Source organism: Candidozyma pseudohaemuli (assembly GCF_003013735.1).
Source record: "Candidozyma pseudohaemuli strain B12108 chromosome Unknown scaffold00001, whole genome shotgun sequence".
NCBI classification, from domain to species: domain Eukaryota; kingdom Fungi; phylum Ascomycota; class Pichiomycetes; order Serinales; family Metschnikowiaceae; genus Candidozyma; species Candidozyma pseudohaemuli.
The window spans coordinates 1,832,379-1,854,530 of NW_020194435.1; the positions used below are offsets into that span (position 1 = coordinate 1,832,379).

General features: G+C 45.7%; 11 protein-coding genes across 11 annotated transcripts; 9 read left to right on the forward strand and 2 right to left on the reverse strand.

The window, feature by feature from the left end:
- Positions 1–134: 134 nt before the first annotated feature.
- VMA13 (H(+)-transporting V1 sector ATPase subunit H) lies at positions 135–5,491 on the forward strand (the record flags this gene model as incomplete). The annotated part of the gene is made up of 3 exons (XM_024856263.1): positions 135–212; positions 256–1,653; positions 1,823–5,491. 3 exons carry the CDS (start codon positions 135–137, stop codon positions 5,489–5,491), a joined length of 5,145 nt encoding a protein of 1,714 aa, XP_024715862.1.
- A 347-nt stretch (positions 5,492–5,838) lies between these two features.
- Positions 5,839–8,694, forward strand: C7M61_000838 (uncharacterized protein; the record flags this gene model as incomplete). Its single annotated transcript, XM_024856264.1, has 1 exon — positions 5,839–8,694. The coding sequence occupies one exon, from the start codon at positions 5,839–5,841 to the stop codon at positions 8,692–8,694; it is 2,856 nt and encodes a 951-aa protein (XP_024715863.1).
- Positions 8,695–8,739: 45 nt separating this feature from the next.
- C7M61_000839 (uncharacterized protein) lies at positions 8,740–9,666 on the reverse strand (the record flags this gene model as incomplete). Its single annotated transcript, XM_024856265.1, has 1 exon — positions 8,740–9,666. The coding sequence occupies one exon, from the start codon at positions 9,664–9,666 to the stop codon at positions 8,740–8,742; it is 927 nt and encodes a 308-aa protein (XP_024715864.1).
- Positions 9,667–9,784: 118 nt separating this feature from the next.
- Positions 9,785–10,483, forward strand: C7M61_000840 (uncharacterized protein; the record flags this gene model as incomplete). The annotated part of the gene is made up of 1 exon (XM_024856266.1): positions 9,785–10,483. One exon carries the CDS (start codon positions 9,785–9,787, stop codon positions 10,481–10,483), a length of 699 nt encoding a protein of 232 aa, XP_024715865.1.
- A 164-nt stretch (positions 10,484–10,647) lies between these two features.
- Positions 10,648–11,004, reverse strand: C7M61_000841 (uncharacterized protein; the record flags this gene model as incomplete). Its single annotated transcript, XM_024856267.1, has 2 exons — positions 10,648–10,839; positions 10,867–11,004. The coding sequence occupies 2 exons, from the start codon at positions 11,002–11,004 to the stop codon at positions 10,648–10,650; spliced, it is 330 nt and encodes a 109-aa protein (XP_024715866.1).
- A 1,551-nt stretch (positions 11,005–12,555) lies between these two features.
- C7M61_000842 (uncharacterized protein) lies at positions 12,556–13,248 on the forward strand (the record flags this gene model as incomplete). Its single annotated transcript, XM_024856268.1, has 1 exon — positions 12,556–13,248. The coding sequence occupies one exon, from the start codon at positions 12,556–12,558 to the stop codon at positions 13,246–13,248; it is 693 nt and encodes a 230-aa protein (XP_024715867.1).
- A 99-nt stretch (positions 13,249–13,347) lies between these two features.
- Positions 13,348–15,233, forward strand: C7M61_000843 (mitochondrial 54S ribosomal protein mL53; the record flags this gene model as incomplete). The annotated part of the gene is made up of 2 exons (XM_024856269.1): positions 13,348–13,628; positions 14,129–15,233. The coding sequence occupies 2 exons, from the start codon at positions 13,348–13,350 to the stop codon at positions 15,231–15,233; spliced, it is 1,386 nt and encodes a 461-aa protein (XP_024715868.1).
- A 686-nt stretch (positions 15,234–15,919) lies between these two features.
- YHB1 (Yhb1p) lies at positions 15,920–17,077 on the forward strand (the record flags this gene model as incomplete). Its single annotated transcript, XM_024856270.1, has 1 exon — positions 15,920–17,077. The coding sequence occupies one exon, from the start codon at positions 15,920–15,922 to the stop codon at positions 17,075–17,077; it is 1,158 nt and encodes a 385-aa protein (XP_024715869.1).
- Positions 17,078–17,354: 277 nt separating this feature from the next.
- On the forward strand, positions 17,355–18,602 carry C7M61_000845 (uncharacterized protein; the record flags this gene model as incomplete). Its single annotated transcript, XM_024856271.1, has 1 exon — positions 17,355–18,602. The coding sequence occupies one exon, from the start codon at positions 17,355–17,357 to the stop codon at positions 18,600–18,602; it is 1,248 nt and encodes a 415-aa protein (XP_024715870.1).
- Positions 18,603–19,097: 495 nt separating this feature from the next.
- SDH2 (succinate dehydrogenase iron-sulfur protein subunit) lies at positions 19,098–19,877 on the forward strand (the record flags this gene model as incomplete). The annotated part of the gene is made up of 1 exon (XM_024856272.1): positions 19,098–19,877. The coding sequence occupies one exon, from the start codon at positions 19,098–19,100 to the stop codon at positions 19,875–19,877; it is 780 nt and encodes a 259-aa protein (XP_024715871.1).
- Positions 19,878–20,998: 1,121 nt separating this feature from the next.
- FDH1 (formate dehydrogenase (NAD+)) lies at positions 20,999–22,129 on the forward strand (the record flags this gene model as incomplete). Its single annotated transcript, XM_024856273.1, has 1 exon — positions 20,999–22,129. One exon carries the CDS (start codon positions 20,999–21,001, stop codon positions 22,127–22,129), a length of 1,131 nt encoding a protein of 376 aa, XP_024715872.1.
- Between the last annotated feature and the right edge of the window lie 23 nt (positions 22,130–22,152).

The window sequence follows — 22,152 nt, forward strand, 5'->3', positions numbered from 1 at the left end:
ATCACACTATATTTTTGCTTCACGGCGTAACAAGAGACGTTCTCCGGGGCATCGTGTATTCTGTACTATCTGACGCATTGAACTATGGCTGCGAAAAGCACACCTCACAAAGGCGTGCGCGCACCGAGAATACCATGGCACTTAGCATTATCAGTGAGATAGGATTAGTGGCAGCAAGTTCGACACCAATTGTGAACATGGCCTCAGAATATGTATGTACGATTGTCAATCTCCCAACTTCAATTCTAACAACAGACTCCATTGGTGATTGAGAGCTCTTCACTCTCCGATTCTCGGAAGCTCGTGAGAGAAAAGATCATACCTTGGGAAGGATTGGCCAGAGCAGGTATCATCAATAACGACCAGGCTGATCTCATCAAAATCTTAGAGACACAAAATGCTGATTCTAAACGCGAGACAGTTTTGAGCTCCGTGGACTTGTATTCGAAAACTATCTTGAACTTGTTGAACAAGTTGGAGATAAACTCCAGGGACGATGTCTTGAAGAGCGTATTGGTGTTGATGAGCGATTTGTTGACAGACCCCGAGGCCAAGGTGTTCTTGGAGACTCTTTTGGGATTATCAAAGGTTGATTCATCATTGCCATTCCATCCATTCGTGAAGCATTTGGACAATAACGATCTGCTTATCAAGACATTGAGTTTCTACAACTTGGTTATCTTGTTGGGCAAGGCTGCGAAGGACGACATTAAGGTTGATAAGGAAGTTTTGATTAAGCTCTTCGACTTGGCTTGCTCTAAGACCTACATTGGCAACACGGCCGACCAGAACCTGCAATCGATTGGTGTTCAATTGTTGCAGGACTTGATCGTTCACAAGAACTACCGAGCCATTTTCCAAGAACACAATTTGGTGTCAAATTTCAAGAGCATCAACACATTGATAGAATTGCTGGCCAAGAAGCCTAATACTACCAATTTCCAGCTTTTGTACTATGTCTTTTTGACAGTCTGGATCCTAAGCTTCTCAAGCACCATCAACAAGACTATCGTGCACAACTTTCCACAACTCGTTGGCAATCTTTTGACTGTGTCGAAGGAATCCATCAAACTTAAAGTGGTGAGAGTTGCGATTTCAGCATTGAAGAACTTCGTGGCAGTCACTGTGAGCAACCTGGAACAATACAGTGTTGTCAAGTTGGTGCTTTTCCACGATGGCTTGAACATAGTCAAGACTATCCAGACTAGAAAGTTCGCTGCAAATGGAAGTGATGATGAATTGTCGTCTGATTTGGCTTACTTGAATGACACCTTATCGGAAGTTGTTTCGAGCAAGTTGTCCTCCATGGACGAATACTTAGTAGAGTTGGAAAACCCGGAGTTGTTGAGCTGGTCCTCCCCTACACACAAGTCATCCGAGTTTTGGCAAGAAAATGCCCACAAGTTCAAGGACAACAACTTCAAACTTGTCAAGAGAATGCTAGAGATATTGACAGCAGATAATACGCTGACTGCCAAGGTGATCCTCTTGAACGACTTGCAATTTTTGATCAAGAATCTCGGCAGCGACGTCATAAACTTTCTCAACACCGAGAAGGGTGGTCAGTACAAGTTGTTGATCATGACCTTGTTGGAGAATAATGGCGGTGACAATGAATTGAAGTACGAAGCCTTGAAGACCATTCAGCATTTGGTGGGTCACGCATAAGAAAATGAAAATAAACTCAGGTAGAATTTTTGTTGTAGTCTATCAGCATCGTGTTTGTGGATACGCGCTACTCATCTTCAACAGATGATTCGCACCATAATACTTCACTCCACTCAATGATATGCCACCCAAACAAGCCCCTAATAAATTCCAGTACCGGGATGAACGAGAAAAGTCATTTACCGATGGCATCAAAATTCCTACAACGCGAATCATCAAGGTCTGGGAGCATGAAGTCCCCTCCATCACATCTTTAGTGGACAACGGTTTCTATTACACCCCCACAAGAAAGAATCAGGATCAGGTAACCTGCTTTTGGTGTGGCAAGAAGGAAAATGACATTGTCGGAGTTCAGGCTCTCGGCTGTCATCATCTACGAACGAGCCCTAAATGTGCTTATGGTCTAATACAATCGAACATGGAGTATTGCGTCTCTGCACGAGACAAGGAGGAATTCTGGCGCAAATTAGCCGAGGAGGAAAGAGCTCCTCGTTCAGTCACTGACCCACACTCTACCGAATCCGTCATGTTGAGAGCTTCTACGTTCAAGGACCTATGGAAGCTAGATGATCAAAAGAAATGCACTGCGACATCCAGAGACTTAGCAAAAGCTGGCCTTTACTACAGTCCATTGGATAAAGATAATGACCGTGTCATATGCATGTACTGCGATTGTCCCCTAGATCACTGGGATCCAGAAGATGACCCTCTACGAGAGCACAGGGCTAATTCTTACGCATATTGTTACTTTCTTGATACTCTACTGGGAGGTAAACAACCTGGCACCAGCTCAGAGAAACGCAGTGGTGCAAAGAGAAAATCGAAGGTGCCATTACCTGATGACTCAATCGATGACATTGATGACTCAATAATGTCTACCACTCCAGTACCCTCACCAAGGGTCAAACCCGCTGACAAAGAAAATGACTCCTCAGTCAGCTCTCCATTGAATGAGTCCGTATCAAAATGGCCATCTCCGCTGCCTTCAACGGAGCCTGAACTTCACAAGGATTCTGAATTCGATGCGTACGACTTCTCAATCGAAGATATCGAGGACCCAGATCATGGTTCTATATTTGATGATGGTAAAGCAAAGGTTTATCATAGAAAACCTAGATTGCGGAAGCCCCCGCCTCCTCCCCCAGAGTCACTTGTCAAGAAGAAATCTAGCAAAGGCTCCTTCATGTTGGAAGTTGATAAGTCCCGTGAGTCTGATGAGTCTACTCACCATTCAATGACTCTGACGCACACCAATGGAGAACACAAGCAGAGTCTGCAAACTTCAGAAAGCCCCCTCATTAATGATAAGCCATTGGGGCCCAGCGCAGTTGAAGATACCCCCGAAGATGTTATTGATGGCGCTAGTGATATGGATATTGACGCAAAGAATAACCGTGGTTCTACGGGCCAATCTGAAAATTCGTTAGTTGAGAGTGATGATATGACGCCTTCACTGGATGACGGCTCAAAATTCACAATTCTGGAAAATGATTCGTCGTATGAGGATCATGGCTCTGCGCTTGATGAGCAGCAAAAGCTGAAAAAGGCAGCCAAACCCATCCCTAAGATAGAGTCTGGTAACACGCGAAAGCGTCTGCTGGAAAGTTTAGATGGCAGCATGGACTCTGATCGGTTCAAGCAAATACTTGCGTCCCCAGGCAAAAAGAAAAAAGTGAAACTTAATCAGCCAGAAGGCGCTTACAAACCAAAAGATGACATACTTGATCTATCGGGTCACAACATTGGGGACTTCAACGAATCAAACATCTCCTACTTAGAAGAACAAAAGCAATCACTCAAAGGTCAAAATGATGAAGTTTCGACTAAAAAAGCACCGGTTCTTTCTACTGAACTTTCTACCAAGGTCAAGAAGTCAGCCTTCGATGATGATGATGATGATTTTGATTTCTTTGTTCACCGATCCAAGAAGCTTAAAAGTGTCCAGAAGTCTGACACCAACGAGGAGCCTGCAAATGATAAACCCCATTCGTCCTTGGACAAGAACTCCTTGCTTGACATTTCAGCTTCAACTGATGTGGAGATGGCCCAACAGGGTACGTCTAAGGAAAAGGCGTTGAACTTGAATGAGGCTCGAAAGGCACCCGATAGCCATTTGAACAAGAATGATGATGAAGGAGGCAGTGACAAAGATTCTCTACACGCTATAAATGACCACATTGTTGGCGCTGGTCATTCTGATGAGCGTTCAAATGAAGAGGATATTGGTTCCAAAGAGGGTGGCCAACAATCTGCTGCGGAAGAAGATGGACCCAGCAACCATGAACAGTCATCTGAACCGCAGATAGAAGAAGAGGAGCATTCGCTTGAGAAGAATGCTTCTTCCAATCATGGAGAAGATCAAGCATCTCCAACAGATCATGCATCTGCCGGTAAAAGAGCCTCCTCTCCCTATGCGTCTCCTCATGTGCCTGAGGTTGATCCTGATACGAAAAACCAATTTGATGCTACTCCTGCAGCTCCTGCGTCTGTCGCTGAATCGAAGGAAACGACGGTAGAAGAATATGTTGACACAAGAGCAGATTTCGATGATTCAAAAGCTGAGACGCCAACTCGCGTTAAAGCAGAAAATGCAAACGGGACCCTTAGTGATGGAGACAACGATTCCGGTGGGGAAAGTGACTTTACATTATCCCCGTCCACGTATGGCGACTATGTCAAGGACATGCGTAGTATGGAAGACGAATTTGTGGATTCATCCGTGATGCAAGAGTCTAAAAGTGGGGGACTCATGATTGAGAAAAGCTCAAAGTCTAATATACTCGAGAATGTGGATGAAGACCCCATCAACATCGATGAACAAGGGGGTATGGTTTTATTCGACGAACACAGTTCGAAGAAGGAACCAGAAAGAGTCATGGTGTTGGAGAAAGCTCCTCTGAGAGAAAAAGAGCCCTCTGACGTGGGAGAAAGAAAATCTAACCATGTTCAATTAAGATCTGAAGCTGAAGAACGAGTCAATGATACTCTCGATGAGGAGGAGGCCCTGGGAACTGAAGATGCAAATAATGGTAATACTGAGACCTCAATTGGCGATGTGTCAATGGAAGGCGCAAAGCCGACCTCCCCGGAAGCATCGGAGCGAGATGACTCGGCGATCGCCACAGATGAAGAAAAGGAGCTTGATGAGTCGGATGACAGGATGGCGCCGCATGCTCAACGAGCTTCAGATACGGTTCATGATGAGAATGGCGCTAAAAAAGATGCTATAATGAAGGTTGGCGCGGATATCCCGGTGCTTCGAATGTCCGAAGGGGCCATTGAGCCGGTGTCTAGTCCTAGCTATAACGAATCTCCTCATAATCGGACCTTCATTGAGGAATCTCTGCCGGCGAGTGTTGATGGAAGAGAAGATGGTTCTAACGAACAGCAACATCAAGAGGGAGTCCCATCCCCGTCCACTAAGCAGCTTGAGAATATCTCTGGCTCATTCATTGAATCTAGCACGCCACGGAAAAATCAAGTTCGTGAAGATGCTGTCTACAAGTACTATCCACGGATTGATACATCGAAGTTGGGAAACATCATGGACGAGCTTAAGACTTTGACAGATACTATGGATTATCTCGCGGAAGTCTCGGCTGCAAGCTGTGAGCTTCATAACGACAATGAAGGGATTCTCACCGACTTCATTGCGGCTATGCCCGAGGAAGAAGAGGCCATGACAGTGAAGGAGTGGATGCAGCACAACGCTGCAACATGTGGCAGAACAGTAAGAGCGATTGCCGATCGCATGATTGAAGCCTACGCTGCTGAGTTTGACAATTTGATCGAGTATGTTGCCAGTTTACCCACAACAGATTGATGAGAGTAAAGACATATTTTGGGGTCTAAATATTTAAAGCATATAGAATCAGCATATAGCCTCTGCGGTGCAAGATAGTGTATGCGCGGAACAATCTGGTTCACGGCTCCTGTCAAGTGCAGGCCATATATCAGCAGTGATCAATTGGTCAAAATCAAATCAAGCCAGCGATCGTACCTGGCACTAGAGCTCACATATTGTCGAGCAATCCAACTGCATTTTATTCCTTTGACCCGGGAAGCTCTGAACTCAAATTGCTTGCGCAAGCTCCCTGGGGTTAGAATTCGAAGACATTCACACAACAGCAGCCGTCATACCTGAAAGCACAATATAATCCTCGAAAGACCATGTCGTTTTGGCCCTTCTCGAGCTCGTTCAATAGCAACAGTCACCTACAGAAGCTTCTTGATTCTACGACTGATGTGAGCAAGATCAATGTCGAGGATTTGTTTGAAGATAGAACCATTCAGCTGGAGTTCTTGGAGGAGTTGAAGAGTCTACTGAGCAAATACGGCAAGAAAACTAACTTTCAGTTGCCGCTGGTCCAGCAGGTGGAAGCAACGAGGAACAGCTCCATGAGCGATGACGCCTCGTTGGCTTCGTCATCGAATGAAGCAAGCTCCAATAATGTGTTATCAAAGACCGCTCGGGAGGCGAAATTGATGGAGCTCGTGCTCCAGCCACATATCTTGATGGGTCTTCTCGATTACCTAGATCAATCTGTCGAATTTTTTTACAGCCTTGCACTTAAGGAAGATCAGAAGCTTGCAGACCTTGTCAACAAGAGTGATACGGGGAGTCTCCATACTGATAATCCCCTGGACGAAGTTAGAGAACAGAGAATGGAAGACGCTAAAGAGGAGGAAGAAGAGGAGGAGCAAGAGCAAGATACTGAGGATGCCAAACGTGAACCAGCTGAGGAGCGCCTACGTCGATACATTCAAGGCGCCACAGATGTTCTTTCTATGGACTTTTGGGTCATCTCCAACCGAGTTATCGAAACACCTGTTCTTATGGAGAAGTTGTGGCTGGTGATCCTGATGCCACATCTCTGTGAAAGTTCCCCGGCCGTTGGATACTTGGTACTGGTCCTAGACCACTTCTTGGATTCGAATACTACTGAGTTTCTCAATTTCATAAGGCGCCGTCATAATTTGGTCGACACTTTTTTGGCCAAAATCGAGATACCAATTTTGATGGATTTCTTTATCAAGGTGATCCAGACCGACCGAGCAGACTCGCCCACGGGCATTATAGAGGTCCTCGTACAGCAACAGCTCATTGACAAGCTTGTTGACATTCTCAAGCCAATAGTATCCCAATTCGAGGAGGATCACGTCTGTATTCCAAACTATCAGCTTCTTTTTAGACAGACCGCAGCTGCGGAATTCATCAAGGCACTCATATCGATTTCATCCAATTCGACTCTAGCGGTGGATCTTGAAACAAATATTGGTCCCAATCAATTGACTCGTGAATTGGCGTCTCCCAGGATTATCAAGCAAATGGTACATGACATCATCTTGTACCGCCTTCCTGGCAAGCTGGCATCAGATTTGCCTAGAACGAACAAGAGTGGAATCAGCAACTGTGTCACGATATTGATTGAGCTTATCAGGAAGAACAATTCGGACTACGACTTGAATTGTGGCACATACAGCTCACTTCTTCAAAACAACACTGGAGAACCTACTGGCGAGGTCAGTGTTTATGTGATGTATCAGTGGCTCAAAGATTTTGACCAGAACCCTCCTGGCTTCAGGGATCCGGTATTCTTGGGTGACATGCTCCAGATCTTCTCCGAAAGTATGGACGAAATTTCTGAACTTATTGATCTCGACGCTAGTGCTCCTGCGGCTGCCGAGAGAGGAACAGAGGCTCTAGGTGTGACAAAGTTTAAGCTCTTCGAACTCATCGCTGAGCTCCTTCATTGTTCCAATATGATTCTACTCAATTCGAGAAAGATTGCGGATATCGTCCGAATCCGTGATCAGATTCGTGTCTTACAAGAATCGCGGCTCAAGGAAGCGTTGGCTGGCTCCATATTAGATGATGACACTTCTGAACACGACAAAGAGCATATTGGTGATGTGACGAGTGGCCTAGATGATGTTTCCTTGCACGATGGCATGTCTGCTGATGGAGGCAGAAGAAGAGGCAAGTCGAACAACAGTGACTTGTCAGTAAAGAGCTTCACCAAGCTCAAAATGGATCAGCTCAATGCCGCCGAGTATGTGGAATCTGACGATGAAGAGCCCGCAGTCTCGCAAGAGAATCCTTTCGTCTGTGAAGAACGCGATCAAATCTTTAGAAGCAATCCCTGCATTGGTGATGACTTCAAAATTAAGCTTGTGGATCTGAAAATACTCCCAAAGATGATAAGAAAATTTGTTGATTATCCCTGGCATAATTTCTTTCACAACGTTGTATTCGATTTGATACAACAGATTTTCAACGGCAAATTGAACTCATATAACTCGTTCTTGATTGTGGAGTTATTCAAACGAGATGAATGTAATATCACAAACCTAATTGTTGATACTTTCAGGACGAAGGCTGAGCCTCGTCCGGGCTACACAGGCCACTTAATTCTCATTAGTGAGGAAGTGGTGAAGTTTTCTTCGTTGTATAAGCCTGGGTTGATCTCACCCGTGATTGTCGATGCCGTCAACGGCAAGGAGTGGGAGTGGTTTGTGGAACATGTGCTTCTAAAAACTCGTGAGCTATACAACGCGATATTAGGTGCTGACTCCGAATATGACGATGCCGATAACATGGAAGACAACGTTCACCGGAGACAACCCGACGATGAAGCTTATGGCTTTGATTCTTCCACAGTTGGTTACATGGACCTTGAGCCCTATGACGAAGAACAGAAAAACTTCATCATACTAGGCGACAGTAGTAATCATGATGAGTTTGTGAAGCTGCAGCCCACGAATGCAGATGAAGATGAGGAGGTTGACGATGGCGAAGCCGAGACTAATAAGAACCTCTCGGATGTTCGGATCCAGAGTATGTCTCCGAAATCACTGGTAGAGAACCAAGAAGAGTTGGTTGATGACTTGAATGGATCCAAATTCCCAGGGCATCAAGATGAGCTCAATGACGATAACTTCTTTGATGATTTATCAGGATCAAGTTCCTCTGACGAAGATGATGACCACAATGAGTTGCGCCGTGTACCAAAGCATAGTGAATAATGAATTTTTTCGATGTATAGAATTATAATTAATAAATTACCAAACTTACTTTTTCGGTTTGCTATAAATGACTTTGCCGTTAGGCAATTCGATCTTGTTTCCCTTTGGCTTCTTTTTCTTCTTGGTCTTCTTCTCCTGTGACTGCTTCTCGGTTTCAGCAGATGATGTTTGATAAACAACAGTGGTGTCGATACATTTTCCGGTGGCCTTACCAACAGACACGTTCCAAAGTTTTGCAGGCACTTTGAAGAACAAAGTCTCTTTGAAACCTGGATTCACGTTGATTTCATTTTCATCCAAAGGAACGAGTACCCTGTTGTTGTTTTTTTCAGTTTCAATGATACTGACATCACCAGTATTAGAGACATGAAATTGAACACCGTTAGGAGCTTCAACTTTTCTATCAGAGCCATCTAGTGGGGGGACGCCGGAGTTATTCCAAGCCTGCGACCTGATCTCATCCTTCATGTTCACAATTCTCTTGTAGTCCTGCTTTCTGCTGATCTTGAGTGAGACATAGTGGAACAATCCCACGATCAAAAAGAGCACGACCAATGTAAGAACAAAACCAGGACGAAATCTCAGGTAAAAATAGCCCGTGCCTCTCCATTTGGGAAAACCTTTGTCGTAGAAATAGTCGTATCTAGTCTTCAAGCTGTGGTCTCTCAAGATGTTGCCAACAAGCGACAATCTTTGGAAACGCTCCTCCGCCTTCTTCTTGAGTTTCTTTGGTTTCCCGCTAAACTTATCAGGATGCAATTTCCTCGACAACTTTCTGTATGCCTTGTTGATCTCTTCGAACGAAGACTTGGGTCCTCTTGGTAAGTTAAGCCATGTGTAAAAGTCGGTGTCTTGACCAAGATCCTTCTTGATTTTGTCATTCAAGCTGAAAATCTCATAATCTTCTGGGGACCAGTTAGCAGCCACGAAAACGGCGCAAAAGGTGAATATAAATAGCCCTAGAATTCTCATACTAGGTGGTTGATACTTTGCAGTAGCACCGCGCAGAAAGTAACGGTCGTGTTCTGTAGTGCATGAGGCTGGTACAGCCCTGAATCAAGAAAAAAGTGAAACCACCTTCTTTTACAACATGGCCTTATACCCTTTGACGGGAGCCCGAAAGCTCATCTTTTACTACAACGTTGTCTCCACAACGCTATGGTTCTGCTGCTTCTGCCGTTTCCTCATCTTGCTTCCTTTGGTGGGCCGGAAGTTCTTACCAGCTGGTATTGCTGATTTCTTCCATGTGGTCAGCGTGTTTCCACTTATTGGATGGACCTTGGTTGCTGCTTTGGCCAAGCCCAGCTTTACTTTGAACGATTTGTGGGGTTTATTTGATGCTGTCAGAATGATCTGGATGTGTTACGGCGTGATCTACCCTCATCCCAAGATCGCCAAGCACACGTCATATTCATTCCTTATTCTGGGTTGGTGTATCCAGAATATGATTGATTGCTTCTATCACGGCTTCAAGACCAAAACCAGAACCTCTCCGTTGTGGTTGTTTTGGCTCCATCATCATCATTTCTACCTCACATTCTTCGTGAGCTGCATCAGCGAGATGATTCTCGTGTTCTTGAGTCTTGGGTTCGTTCAAAACGACTGGCATGAACTTGCGCTCAAAGCTTGTATTTTGGCATACGTGCCGGTGGGCTACTTTCTTTTTGGATACCTCCGGGGCAGAAAGGCTACTAAATACGATGCATTCATGGAGAAAAGAAATAGAGGCCGTGTTCAGTCCCAAGAGCTTCCTCGCGTACAGCAACCTTCATCTGCTGTTGCCAGGTAAGCCATTCAATAAAAGTTATAGAATATAAAGTGCATTGATTATTTTGGTTTGAAACCTCTCTACACGTCAAAGTGGGTAATTTTTTTTTATTTTTTTTTTTTTTTTTTTTTTTGTAAAGTAGCTAGCTAAAGTAGAATTGAAAATGTTGTTGACTTGAGACAGACTTAGAGGCCAAGCAAGTCAGCGCTGATCTTGCCAACACCCTTCAAGATGTCAGAAACCAAGCCGTCAACGTCGCTGAGAATAGTAGAAAGGTCTCTTGTCTCCAAGGCAGCCAACTCCTCCTCTCTCTTCTTCAATCCCAATGGCTGGAGGATTGGCTCAAGGACAGAGGTGACGTTAAGACCAGCGTCAGCCTAAAGACCAGTGACATCCTTGACAACTGTTCCAAGAAGGTCCTCGACGTCCTTCAAAACAACATCGACAGCATCGTCTCTCTTGGCCAAGTTGTTAGCAACTGGAGTGGCAGAGACAGCAGTGGAAGCAGCGAGAGTAGTGATAACGAGCTTGGAGATTTGCATTGTTGAGGAGATTGAGTGATTGAGTTTTTGATGATGAGAAAAATCGAGGAGAATCTGTCTGTTTAAATATTCTTTGGATTCATTGCTGAACACTCAAAGACTTCATTTGTCATATGAGCCTCGGTTTTGTTCTTGTTCGCTCCACGGTTATGGCTGCAAAATTGACATTCTTAATGCGCCGCAGCTAAAGCGCAAAATGAGTACCAGCAGCATCAGAGATAAGCGTGCGTCTGTATCATTGGATAAGAACCGTTAAGCTGTCAAGCATGTGTCATAATACCATTTCGGCCTTTCTTTATCTGATCTGGCGTAAGTGGCTCGTAACTTGGTGGTTGACAATATGATCGATGATCGTAGATAACGTGAAGCTGAATAAATTTACATTTACCGTTGTGGTTATACCTTTTGTGGCAGATTGGATTTTGTGATAAGACCATGAACAGTGGCTTCAAGGGGGCGTAGATTCACAAGACCGTGGCTGACCCATGATCGCAACGGTACGAGAGATTATGCTCCAGAATAAGCCTCGAGATAACTCGGGTAAATGCGGCAATAATGCTCACCGACGTAGAGATAACGGAGAGCGTTGCCCATAAGCCTCTTTGATTTCACAACGATTCTACCCGAGAGAATAGCTGCAGTGCTTATTCTCCACGCCTATAGTTTCCACCATGCGCATCCGATAGCCGAAACACGCTAGTCTTGATTGGAAGTTGGGGCTTGGATGTTGGCAGCATGCATAATTTGACAGAGAAGGTAACGCTTTCGCCATGTTCGGCACGTTTCGAACTTTCTTTATCTTGACATCCTCACATTCATTGTGACCCTTATCTCTGATTACTCTGGAGAACCAGAACACGCTACAATGGAATGGTGACGTAGACGCAAGTCTTTGATATTAATCGCTTGTGAAACATACCTTGCTGCTTGCTTCAGTAACTGTGGTTGTGGTTTCTCTAAACGGAGCACCGATCGTTTTTAAAATTGCGTTTCGATATCCACGGCCAATCGGATTGCATTCGGTTTAAAACACTCCCTGATATCAAGAGATGGGTTGCTATCAATCAATTAAGCAATTTTATCGAAAGCATGTGGTTGGGTCTCGTTGCTGAAATGTTGATGTGGTGAGTCAATATCAGAGTCTAGTGTGTATCCTGCTGAGTGCTTTCTTTTCGGATTTTTTAATCTCAGTCAGGGCTTACTGCTGAAGTAATGTTACAACATCAAGGATCTTTTAGGGCTCTATGTATTCAACTCGTGGGCTCCAAAGATTGATGATGCTATTGGTATGGTCATGTCTTTGGTGTCGTTCCTTACAATTAATTTTGCATTATCTTTACACTGAGGTATATTTGAGTACTCCCTACTTAACGCATCATCAGCAGTCAGCTTTTCATTGAGTGAGGTCGTTGCAAAACAACCTCGAATGCCAGTTCCCTATACCAGCATAAACCCCTAGGCTCGCACCCTGTAAGCGCATATATGCATTAAGCTTAAACCATTGGCAACTTTCAAGTTAAAAGTTACGTCTACTCTTTCTTAGCAACTACAATGACATTTATCGATCAATTGTTAGAGAAGCATCATGACAAGTTCCATAAGCTGATTACTTGTGCTCTCACCAATGAGCTTTGCAAAGGAACCCTTCCAGACTACAAGCTCTTTACATACCTCGTTCAGGACCTCAAATTCTTCCAATTAGGTTTGAACCTTTTCGGAAATGCTTTGGTGTACTGTGATAAGCCCGAGTCCGCTATTGTCTTGGGAAAGCAGATTGGGTTCATTTCGAATTCCGAGAACACCTACTTCTTCAAGTGCTTGGACCAATTGAGGGCTGAGTCAAAGGACGAAATCGAAGCCAATGCCAAGTCAATGTTGAAGGATGATCCACCAACCCTACCAGCTGTCCAAAAGTACCTCGACATCCTCGATTACTTGACGTTCAAGCTGAGACTGTACCCAGAGATCATCACTTTTATGTACGTCATGGAGAAGGTTTACCAAGGCTGGGCAGAGTACCACTTGGAAAGAACTCCTGAGATTAAAAACCTCGCTTATAAGCACAACGAGTGGGTTGTTTTACACAGTGGCCCTGAGTTTGGCGCATGGTGTGATTTCCTTGCCGACGAGGTGAACAGAGTTGGTGTTGACGAGGAAAGCAAGAAGAAATGCAGTGAGTTTTTCGAAAAGACATTGGATTTGGAGATTGAATTTTTTGAATCGTGTTATGACTACCATGATTAAGTGAAGATCTGGTGGAAACCAAATGTACGTGGTGCACGGGTGCAGTACCTACAACTGTAGAGTAGAGAAAAATTTCAACTACACTTCACACACCTTCCCATGATCACCAAATATTTCACGCATGTGTCGGTGAGGTTTAACCCCTTTTCCGAGGCCGCAAAGCCCGTGAGACTATTTATTGGCCGTATACCCACTGCGCTGAAGAGCGGGTGCTCCATTGAACGCAAGATCCTCACTGGAGACGAGGAACCTTTGGTTAAGGTGACTTTCAAGGACAAGGAGGTGATGGAAATCAACCCTCAGAGCAAGCGTTTTGAAGACTTGAGGTCATACTTCGACGCCCACCTGAGAAAGTTGGCTCTCAAGGACGCCATCTCAGAGTAAAGCATCGGAGCTATCTAAAGAAAGCCAAGGGTATATACATTTGGTTCAGCCGGGTAAAGGCTGCTCCAGAAGCTGGAAAGGCGCCAGCACGAGTCATGATTCTGTAAATAATACAAGCAACAACAGGAAAACTGCTGTAGCAGGGGTAGTTTAGCTGAGATTGGTGGTCAATCTGGTGATTAGAGCTGAAAGATCATTTCATCGCGGAAACATGGAGATATTCCTCGGAAGATTGTTTGCATCGACAGGAAGCTCAATTGACGAGAAGTCTGTCGAACCATTGATCATCATGTCGTCGTCATGAACTATCTGAATTTCAGCAAGCTAGGTATGTAATTTCCATTCGACCGGTAACATAACTATCCTAGACAGATGTCGATCCTTAAAAGAGTTAAATTGTATCAAATCTATGTTAATGGGCTCGGGTGTATGGAACTACCCCAGACTCTCTGAGGCATATATATAGTGGTTGTGCCTCGCAGATCTCAATTATAAGCATGTTCAAATTTAAATCATTCATCGAGAATCTAGGGCTAAGAGCCCCCATAATGCAAGCACCTATGGCCGGGGTTTCCACTGTTGAAATGGCTGCAGAGGTAGCCAAGGCAGGTGGCTTGGGATCGCTTCCAATGGCCTCATATGACTTAACCAAGAGCACGGAACCTGTCTTCGAGCAGATAAGACGATTCAAACACTTAGCAGGCGATGCACCTGTCAATGTGAACTTCTTTGCTCATGACTACAAAGAGCAGACACCTCCGGGACCCACAGAGCAAGCCAATTGGTTCAAGATCATGGAGAAGGCGTCAGGTGTTAGCAGTGAGGAGTTACGCAAATCGATTCCACAATTCGAGCGCATAAACGTTTCTTTCAAAGAGTTTGAGGCTAAGTATGACGTGGAGCCTTTTGTTGAACAGCTAGGGAAGCTCAATGTCAAGGTGGTACTGTTTCACTTTGGTTTACCCAAGCAACAAACGGTCGATCTCATCCACAAGGAAGGCATCTTAGTCTTTGCATGTGTAACTAATCGAAAGGAGGCAGAGGCAGCTCTTGATGTTGGTGCTGATGTTCTTGTGGCGCAAGGTTACGAGGCTGGTGGTCACAGAGGAGCATTCATCAGCCCAGATGAGCAGCTCTCCACAAAGGCTCTTTTTGACGATATTGTGAATCTTGGAAAGATTATTCCCGCAGGAGGAATAGTTGGTGCCGAGGACGTTGCGGAGTATTTACAAAAGGGTGCCGTTGCTGTTTCCATGGGCACCATCTATGTGACTAGCGTGGAATCTAACGCTCCAGGTTTTATTGGTGATCTCGTGAAAGAATCCCTGAATCTTCCTCCTACAGTTATGACTGCATTAGTATCGGGGAAAATAGCCCGTACCGTGAAGACGCCGTTTATCGAGTCCTTGGAAGCGCAGGAGAAGGTCCCGCTTCCTCTGTACGGTTACCTGTACTATGCATACAAAACGGCTGCAAAACAATTCCCACCCGGTTGTGGCTTCTACTTAGCTGGTGCTAATTACGGGAAGGTCACGCCTGGAAACAAATCTGCAACTATCACTCTGCGGCTTTGGCAGGAAGTGCAGAATCAAATCGGTTAACTCGTGGTTGCAAATTCTGTTTGCGGGGATCTGTGCCATAACTTGTGTCGCACTTCCAAATGCTTAAAGGAAATGAAACTGTTTAAGTCACTAGAGGAGCAGTTCAATGGTAGCTATGTCATGTCAAGCCGCTGTAAGCTCTTGATCCGCGCTTAACGGCGAAAAACGGCCACTGTCATCCGCATACACGGGTATCTGCAAACACAATGTGAAGTAGTGGTCCGATGAAAGTTCTATTAATGGATTACGAGTTTTTCGAATTTCAATTAGTAAGCACAGTTTGGAGACGGAGATATGGATGTTGAAGATCAGCGGGGGGAAAGTAGCTCTACTGACCGCTGCATATGTGATGCTTTTCATATTCTTATTATTACCCGCTAAATGAGATATAGCGCATCTAATAGCATTTGTGGAGGTCCACATCTTTGAAATACGAAATGTTCTCTGTCAAGGGTCCTCCTGTTGTCCGTCAACTTTGGGCAAGTCGGAGAATCGCGGAACCTCACCTGATAGTGCTGCAACATGGTTTGAAATCTCAGCCCATTCATTGGTCATGGGCCCACGGGTAAAACAGGACCCTCACTGAGCAGATTTACGGAGAATTTGATCGCTATTTAAGCTAAGCTTTGTCTTGACGTTTATTCATGCGCAGCTCGTTCTTACGAATTTTGCAACCATTTCGCACCATGGCTTCTGCTCCTCAGATCTATAAACCACAACCATTGACCACAGCTCAAAAAGAATTGATCAAGGCATCGGTGCCTATTCTTGAGACAAGTGGCTTGGATCTTACCAAGACGTTCTACAATTCAATGCTCTCGGGAAACCCAGAGGTTAGGCCTTTTTTCAATGACACTAACCAGATCACTTACAGGCAGCCTAAAGTGTTGGCGTTTGCATTGCTCAACTATGCCAAAAACATAGATGACTTAACTCCATTGACCGATTTTGTCAACCAAATTGTGGTTAAGCACGTTGGTTTGCAAGTCAGAGCAGAGCACTATCCAGTTGTTGGATCGCACTTGATTGCGACTATGGGCAAGCTCTTGGGTGAAGAGATTGCAACCCCTGAATTTGTGGAGGCCTGGTCAATTGCCTACGGTAATTTGGCCCAGCTTTTGATTGACGCGGAATTTGCAGAGTATCAAAAACAGCCTTGGGAAGGATTCAAGGACTTCGTGGTGACGAGGATAGAAAATGAGACCGATGATGTCAAGCTGGTTTACTTCAAGCCAGCCGACGGAACCAAGGTGGCAAAACCTTTAAGAGGTCAGTACCTCGGCTTCCGCTTCTTAATTCCCGGTAGCGATATCGAGAAGTCTAGAGAATATTCCATTTCGGAGTATCCAGACGGTGAATACCGTATTTCAGTGAAGAAGCTCGACAAGGGTGTCATTTCTGGCTACATCCATAGTACCTTGAAAGTCGGTGATCACATCAAAGTCGCCCCTCCAGCGGGTAGATTTACGTACCAGGAAACAGATAAGGACGTGGTGCTTTTTGCCGGTGGTATAGGTATCACCCCATTGATTTCCATCACAGAAAAGGCTCTTCAAGATGGAAAGAAAGTCACACTTTTATACTCCAACCAGCGGGCCGAAGCGGTTCCTTTTGAGAACTGGTTTAAGCAGAAGCAAGAGGAGTACCCCAACTTCAAATTCGTCAGTCTTAACGACGACAAAAGCGAAAAACTCTCTCAAAGTCACTTTGATAGCTTAGACTTGCCCAACCTGGAAGTGTACATGCTTGGTCCTCTTGGCTACATGGAATTTGTGAGAGAAGAGTTGTCCAAACGTGGAAAAACAGACATTCACTCTGAATTCTTTGGCCCAACGGCTGTATAAAGCTTATGAACAAACCCCATGTAAATAGTGTTAATGAACCTTACAATATATGCATGATGAATGGCTGCAAAAGGTTAATCAAGATTCCGCGCAGCAGTCAATGACGTCCGATTCCCCTATGTCCTGTCTCCAGCACGATGATCCTGTTTATCTGACTCGGGCTCCTGTAGCCTCAGAGTCATCAGCCCATTTGGTCGCGCTCTTGACTCCACTAGAAGATATATATACATCGATTCTTCCTAATTGATTCGTCGGGCTTTCGATCCACAGCTCCAAAATGCATCCCCATTCTTTTTACATCTTGCCTGATAAGAAGAGGCTTCTTGATGAGTACAAGGATAAGAAGGTCAGCGAGCTTCCTACTCCGTCGCTCCTCATAGATAAGACCAAGTTCACCAACAATGCCATTCGTATGTTGGACGCTGCCAAAGAATTGAACGTTGATTTCAGAGTCCACATCAAGACACTCAAGGCTGCTGAAGGTGTGAGGATTCAATTGACCGGAGACGGCCTGTACCACTCCGATAAGATAGTTGTGTCCACACTCCCTGAGGCATGGGTAATTTTGCCACTAATTGACGATGGCACCATCAAGGATGTTTTGCTTGGTATTCCAATCGCAAAACTGATGTTGCCGGAGGTGGCCCGTTTTCTGAAATTGGTGCCTCTGTTTAAGCTTATGGTTGACGATGAGGCCCAGATCGAAGCGCTTGAGACATACGCGATCGAGCACGGCGCCAGTTGGGAGGTTTTTGTGAAAGTCGACATGGGCACTCATCGTGCAGGTCTTGAGCAGGGATCGAGTAGGCTCCATTCTTTGATTCAAAGAATTGTGCTGTCGAAAGCTGTTACGTTGCATGGCTTCTACTGCCACGCCGGCCATTCCTACGGGGCAAGATCTGACTCGGATGCACACACTTTGTTGGTGGAAGAAATCAGACACGCGAACCTCGCTGCCAAGCATGCACTTTCTTTGAACCCAGATTTGGATTTGCATGTTTCTGTGGGTGCTACACCTACTGCGCATGTATCGCAACAAGTCAAAAGCGTGCAAGCCATTGAGGATGCACTTGGGGAGAAGCTTGTGGCCAAATTGGAGCTTCATGCTGGTAATTACACCTGCTGCGACCTCCAACAGGCTGCTACAAATTTGGTTGGCATTGAAGACGTCTCAATTTTCCTCCTTGCGGAGGTCCTCTCCGAATACCCAGACCGTGGTCCTAAAGGACCAGGTGAACAGTTGATCAATGCCGGAGGTATCGCTTTTTCCAAAGACACCGGACCAATGCCTGGATTCGGTAAGATTGTGAGTCCGCCGGAGCACAAGGGGTGGTTTGTGGCCAGAGTTAGTCAGGAACACGGCGTTTTGCAACCAGAAGCAGACGATTTGAAATTCATTCCCTACGGCACCAAAATCCAGGTTGTGCCCCAGCATGCTTGTATGACTGCATCAAACCACGCTTGGTACTACATTATCGAAGACGGCGTTGTGGCTGATATCTGGGTGCCTGCTAAGCTTTGGTAAATGCAGCGTTTGGTGCATTTTATCTAATCCGATCTCCCCGGGAAGTAGTGCGTGTATGCGTGACTTTCAGGTGATGCACCAACTTGGACCCGAGGATTTTTGCGCTAAGTGCGCGAGTTCTTCCGGGGTAACGGGTCATACAATGGTCGAGGACAGTTCGGTTACAGACGTCAGTGGGGACCCCAAAACGGACAATTTTACATCTTGCGGGCCTACAATTAGTTCCAACTTCACCATAGCACCTTGCTAGCCCCTTCATTTTAATCAAAAGCTATGGAACATGTCACATGTCGCAACTGGCTGGTGCTGTGAGGTGCACGGATGTATGGCAAAAGTCTGGGGTGAGCCAATCAAGGGCAGAGAATTTCACATTTGTCAATCCTGTACATTGTTCGCACCCGGACTAGCGCCGGGTTCAGTATGGCCCTCCCACCAGAAAAAAAAGCGAAAGCTATATCGCTACATCCTCTTCTTCTACACCCACAAATAGATAACATGTTGAGGACTTTCTTCAGACCAGTTGCACGTTTGACTACGTCAAGAAGCTTGGCTACTGCTACGCAGCCCAAGATCAAGCAGTTCCAAATCTACAGATGGAACCCTGACACCCCAGAAGTGGAGCCAACCATGCAAAAGTATGACGTTGACTTAAATGCCTGTGGTCCCATGGTTTTGGATGCTCTTTTGAAGATCAAGAACGAACAAGACTCTACTTTGACCTTCAGAAGATCGTGCAGAGAGGGTATCTGTGGATCTTGTGCCATGAACATTGGTGGACAAAACACATTGGCATGCTTGTGCAGAATAGATACAAACACGTCGAAGGACTTGAAGATCTACCCCTTGCCACACATGTACATTGTGCGTGACTTGGTTCCAGACTTGACCCACTTCTACAAACAGTACAAATCCATCCAGCCTTACTTGCAGAGAGACACAGCACCAGCCGACGGTAGAGAGAACTTGCAAAGTATCGAGGACAGAGCCAAGTTGGACGGTCTTTACGAGTGCATTTTGTGTGCGTGCTGCTCCACGTCGTGTCCATCTTACTGGTGGAACCAGCAGCAGTACTTGGGCCCAGCTGTGTTGATGCAGGCGTACAGATGGTTGATTGACTCCAGAGACGAGGCCACCAAGTTGAGAAAGGAAATGTTGCAGAACTCCATGTCCTTGTACAGATGTCACACTATCATGAACTGTGCCAGAACGTGTCCAAAGGGCTTGAACCCTGGCCGTGCCATTGCCGAAATCAAGAAACTGATGGCCTTCGATTAGGTCTATATAGCATTATTTATCACCACGCATGAGTGAGCTGTAGGCCTCCTGGCGGGGCGAATACCCTGACATTCACCAGCACTCCTCAGCGACCTTCATAATAAACTGTTCCATGTTGTTTGGATGTAGGAAGTTCAATGACCATAATTGTGGAGTATGTCAATGATGGGCCATTGGGTATAAGCTTCCACTTTAGGGTTGGTGCCTATGCGATAGTGAAATGTGGAGACACTGGCGCATAGAAGACTTCTGCAGATCGTAAGCAGCCGAGTTCAGCAGGAACCCAAGTTTATATCAATAAATCGGTGCAAGAAGTCCTAAGTGCCATTGAGTAATAGGTTCAAGGAAAAGAATCAACCAAACTTAACTTCAATTAAAGAGGATCAGAAACTCTATATACTAGCGCAAGCTCCATGAGGCCAGGCTCAAGAAAATTGCTCCTAAAACAGCCCACTGCGGAAGTACTGCTCCCATAATATCCTGCTCACTGCCCCAAACCCTCTCCACGTTTGCTGGATCCGCATAGGAGCATACCGTTCCTCTAAAAAATAAACTTTACACCCGAGGCCTTTTTGGAGGCCTTCAGCCGCAACAGAAAAGCCTAGATTCCGATAAGGTCCACCAGTTGAGCCATTAGGAAAGTATTCCGCTGGCCGAGATCGGAGCGCATCTTGCTCCGAGAGATTACTTAGCCCTCCATGCCTGGTGCCCCACATACGCACTGTACGCTTCTCCCAAAACGTTTTGTCTTTGCGTGTAACTTTTTAGTAAAATCCCTCGGGGAAGGAAATGGCTCGGAAAAGGGTCCTATGGTCGCACTTGCTGTTACCCCAGAGACTGCATTAAGAAGGCTGCTTTGTATTGGGGTCCAGGGAGGTTGCCATGCAAAAGGGTTATGTGGGGGTCAATGACCATTCGGGATAGGGCTTTTCCGAGATATTTAGCTCCAGCCAAGGCACTCTGGGGGGGGACTATTAAAGTAGAAGGATTTCTCTGATTTCTCGATTTTCATTATCTAATTGCTTCAATTGACCTAGTTGACCCCCCATTGAGCGTGTTAACTAACTCATTGACCCCAATTGACCTTCAATCGATCTACATATCAACTCAATTAACTCATCATGTCTAAACCTAAGGTGCTTTTGGTTTTGTACGAAGGCGGTGCCCACGCTAAGCAAGAACCCAGAATGTTGGGATGTCTTGAGAACGAGCTAGGCATCAGAGAGCTTGTGGAATCCAAGGGCTACGAATTGGTCACAACCGCCAACAAGGACCCAATTGGCCTGTCGGAGGTTGACAAGCACTTGCCCGAGGTGGAGGTGATCATCACCACCCCCTTCTTCCCAGCCTACATCACCAAGGAGAGAATCGACAAGGCTCCCAACTTGAAGCTTTGTGTCACCGCCGGTGTCGGCTCCGACCACGTTGACTTGGACGCTGCCAACTCCAAAAACATCACTGTTGCTGAGGTGACTGGATCCAACGTGGTTTCTGTCGCTGAACATGTCATTCTGACCATCTTGAACTTGGTGCGTAACATCATTCCTTCTCACGAGCAGGCCGTGTCTGGAGGTTGGGATATCGCTGGCTGTGCTAAGAACGAGTTTGATTTGGAAGGCAAGGTTGTGGCCACCGTCGGTGCCGGCAGAATCGGTTACCGTGTGTTGGAGAGAATGATCCCTTTCAACCCATCCAAGCTTTTGTACTACGACTACCAGGAACTCCCTGCTGCAGCCACCGAGAGGTTGAACAAGGCTTCGGAAATCTTCAATGACCGTGGCGATATTGTTCAACATTACTCTGACTTGAACGAGATGTTGGCTCAGGCTGACGTTGTCACTATCAACTGCCCATTGCACGAGAAGACTAAAGGATTGTTCAACAAGGAGACCATTAGCCACATGAAGGACGGCGCCTGGTTGGTCAACACTGCCAGAGGTGCCATCTGTGTGGCCCAGGATGTCGCAGATGCTGTTGAATCTGGTAAGCTCAAGGGTTACGGTGGTGACGTTTGGTACCCACAGCCAGCACCAGAGGACCACCCTTGGAGAAGCTTCAGAAACAAGTATGGCGGTGGAAATGCCATGACTCCTCACATCAGTGGAACCTCGTTGGATGCGCAGGCTAGGTATGCAGCAGGCACCAAGGCGATCTTGAAGAGTTACTTTGACAAGACCTTCGACTACAGAAAGGAGGATCTCATTGTCATCGATGGTGATTATGCAACTAAGGCCTACGGCCAGCGTAAGTAGATGTCTATATGTCTCTAGTCATC